We start from the raw sequence: 1,985 nt of genomic DNA on the forward strand, positions 1-1,985 counted from the left end.
AAGCCAAAATGCATAATCATACAAAGGAACATATTACTGAAAAGGTTACATTAGGTAAACTCAAATGGGTCATCTCATCACATCACCCATGCATTTAGCTACTAGTAGTAAGTACTATAGCTATTTTATTACAACACTAACAAGTAACAAGAAAAAGACATTCAACAACAAGACATGAAACTTAACTTAAAGTGATTAAAGTAATTAACCACTCTCTCTAATTAAACACTTTCATAAACTTCACACATTTTTCCCTTACTCACTCTTCTCAGTTGGAGCCTCTTCTTCACTCTTCTCAATTTTTGCATCATTGTTGGTGATCACTTCTTCCTCTTTCTTTTCATCCAAGGCTTCTTCTTTCTCAACCTTCTCCTCACTTTTCTCTTCTGTGGCTTCTTCTGTCTTAACATTGTCCTTAGTTTCAGCCTCAGCTACCACATTCTCATCCTTAACAACATTTTCTGTCTCAGATTCTGCAGCTGGTTTTTCCTGAACAGCCTCAACAACAGAATCACCATTTTCTTTTGTTTCCTCGACATTAACTGAATCACCGTTTTCTTTTGTTTCCTCAACAGGTTCCTTTGTCTCGGTTTGTTCTTCCTTCTTTGTTTCCTCTGCTGTATCTTTCGCAGCCACAAGAACTTCTTCTACCACCTCTTTTGCCTCAGCTTTAAGCAAAGGTTTGGCTTCTTCAGCTGAAGATTCTTCTTTGGTTTCTGATGCTGCTGGTGTGATTGGACTCTCAATGATTTCTTCGGTGGTTTTTTCATCAGATTTCAATGATAACTGAGCAGTGTCGTCGGAGAGTGCAGTCTGTGCTGATACAACCTGCAGAATCATATTCAGATCAAAATTCAAATGTTGTTTATTAGACAAGGCTAAGTAAAACAAAGTGATTAATGAACTTATGTTAAACACATTGTTTAGTAGAACTCGAGTTCAAGTCCTATCTAAAACAAATTTTGTTCAGATTTTACTTTTTAATCGAACTTTGGCGATTATGAGATAATTTATCCTTATGAACGGGAGGGTTTGAGACCAAAAATAAAAGACTCAAAATTGATGTTTCTTTCAATACTCTGACTAATATGGACACATGGAAAATGTGCATGATTAATTCATGTGGCTTTGTCTAATGTGATAACCAATTATAATTAATATTTCCATTTTAAGAGCTTCAATTTTTTTTTATAATCATATCTTCTTGAGTAAATAGGAAGGCAGAGCCATCTAATGCATTAAAAAAGGTCATCAATATTTTAATGTCTCTCCGGTTACAACGTGACGCGATTTGAACTAAATGTGCTACATTTGACTACGATTCTATCCAATATGAATCACAATGTGATTGTGCCCGTGATTAAAACATGTCATGTGGAAGTAATGCAGGGTAAAGAAATGAGTACTCTTATTTTTCCTACTAGATGCTTTAAAATATTAGCACAATTTGATAAATCAATGTTTAAAATCAAATGGAAAACAAATAAAAGAAAACTATGATGAAAAACCAAGTACTTGAAATTGGTAGAGTTACCTCAACAGTGGCCATAATTGGAATACAAAGAAAATCCTTAAAGAACAAAGTTAAGATTGCTATAGGAAACTATGCTTTAATTTTGATGAAAAATAATGGAATTTAGAATGGTTTATATAGAGGTTTGAGGGCACAAGTTGATGAAAGAGATGAGGTGGGGGCAGTTCAAGAATCTTGGGATTTGACACCCCATTCACTGAATGCTAGTAAGCATGTTTGGCAATAATGGTGGCAAAAGCTTAGAGATGAGGTAACAATTTTATTAAATAATGCTTATTTTGGATCACTCTATTGGGAGAATGAATTATGGAGCATGATTTTTCATCGATGCCATCATATTCTTTTGGTTCTATGACTATGTGCTTTGTGCAGTCGTATGTAAGGGGAAACCACAAAATTAACAATTATTTTTAATTTTTAATCATGATTTTTTTTTTGAAAGAGTTTTTTT

General features: G+C 33.9%; 1 protein-coding gene across 1 annotated transcript; it reads right to left on the bottom strand.

Annotated features, from left to right (window-relative positions):
* Window positions 1–1,621, bottom strand: LOC146925434 (uncharacterized). Its single transcript, XM_085710338.1, has 2 exons — window positions 1,535–1,621; window positions 1–828 (listed from the first exon to the last, which is right to left on the bottom strand). Exons 1-2 carry the CDS (start codon window positions 1,547–1,549, stop codon window positions 256–258), a joined length of 588 nt encoding a protein of 195 aa, XP_085566464.1. The 5' UTR covers window positions 1,550–1,621; the 3' UTR covers window positions 1–255.
* Between the last annotated feature and the right edge of the window lie 364 nt (window positions 1,622–1,985).

The sequence above is a fragment of the Medicago sativa genome, chromosome 5, assembly GCF_051527215.1.
Source record: "Medicago sativa cultivar Bolivia chromosome 5, Bolivia_mono, whole genome shotgun sequence".
Taxonomy (NCBI): Eukaryota; Viridiplantae; Streptophyta; class Magnoliopsida; order Fabales; family Fabaceae; genus Medicago; species Medicago sativa.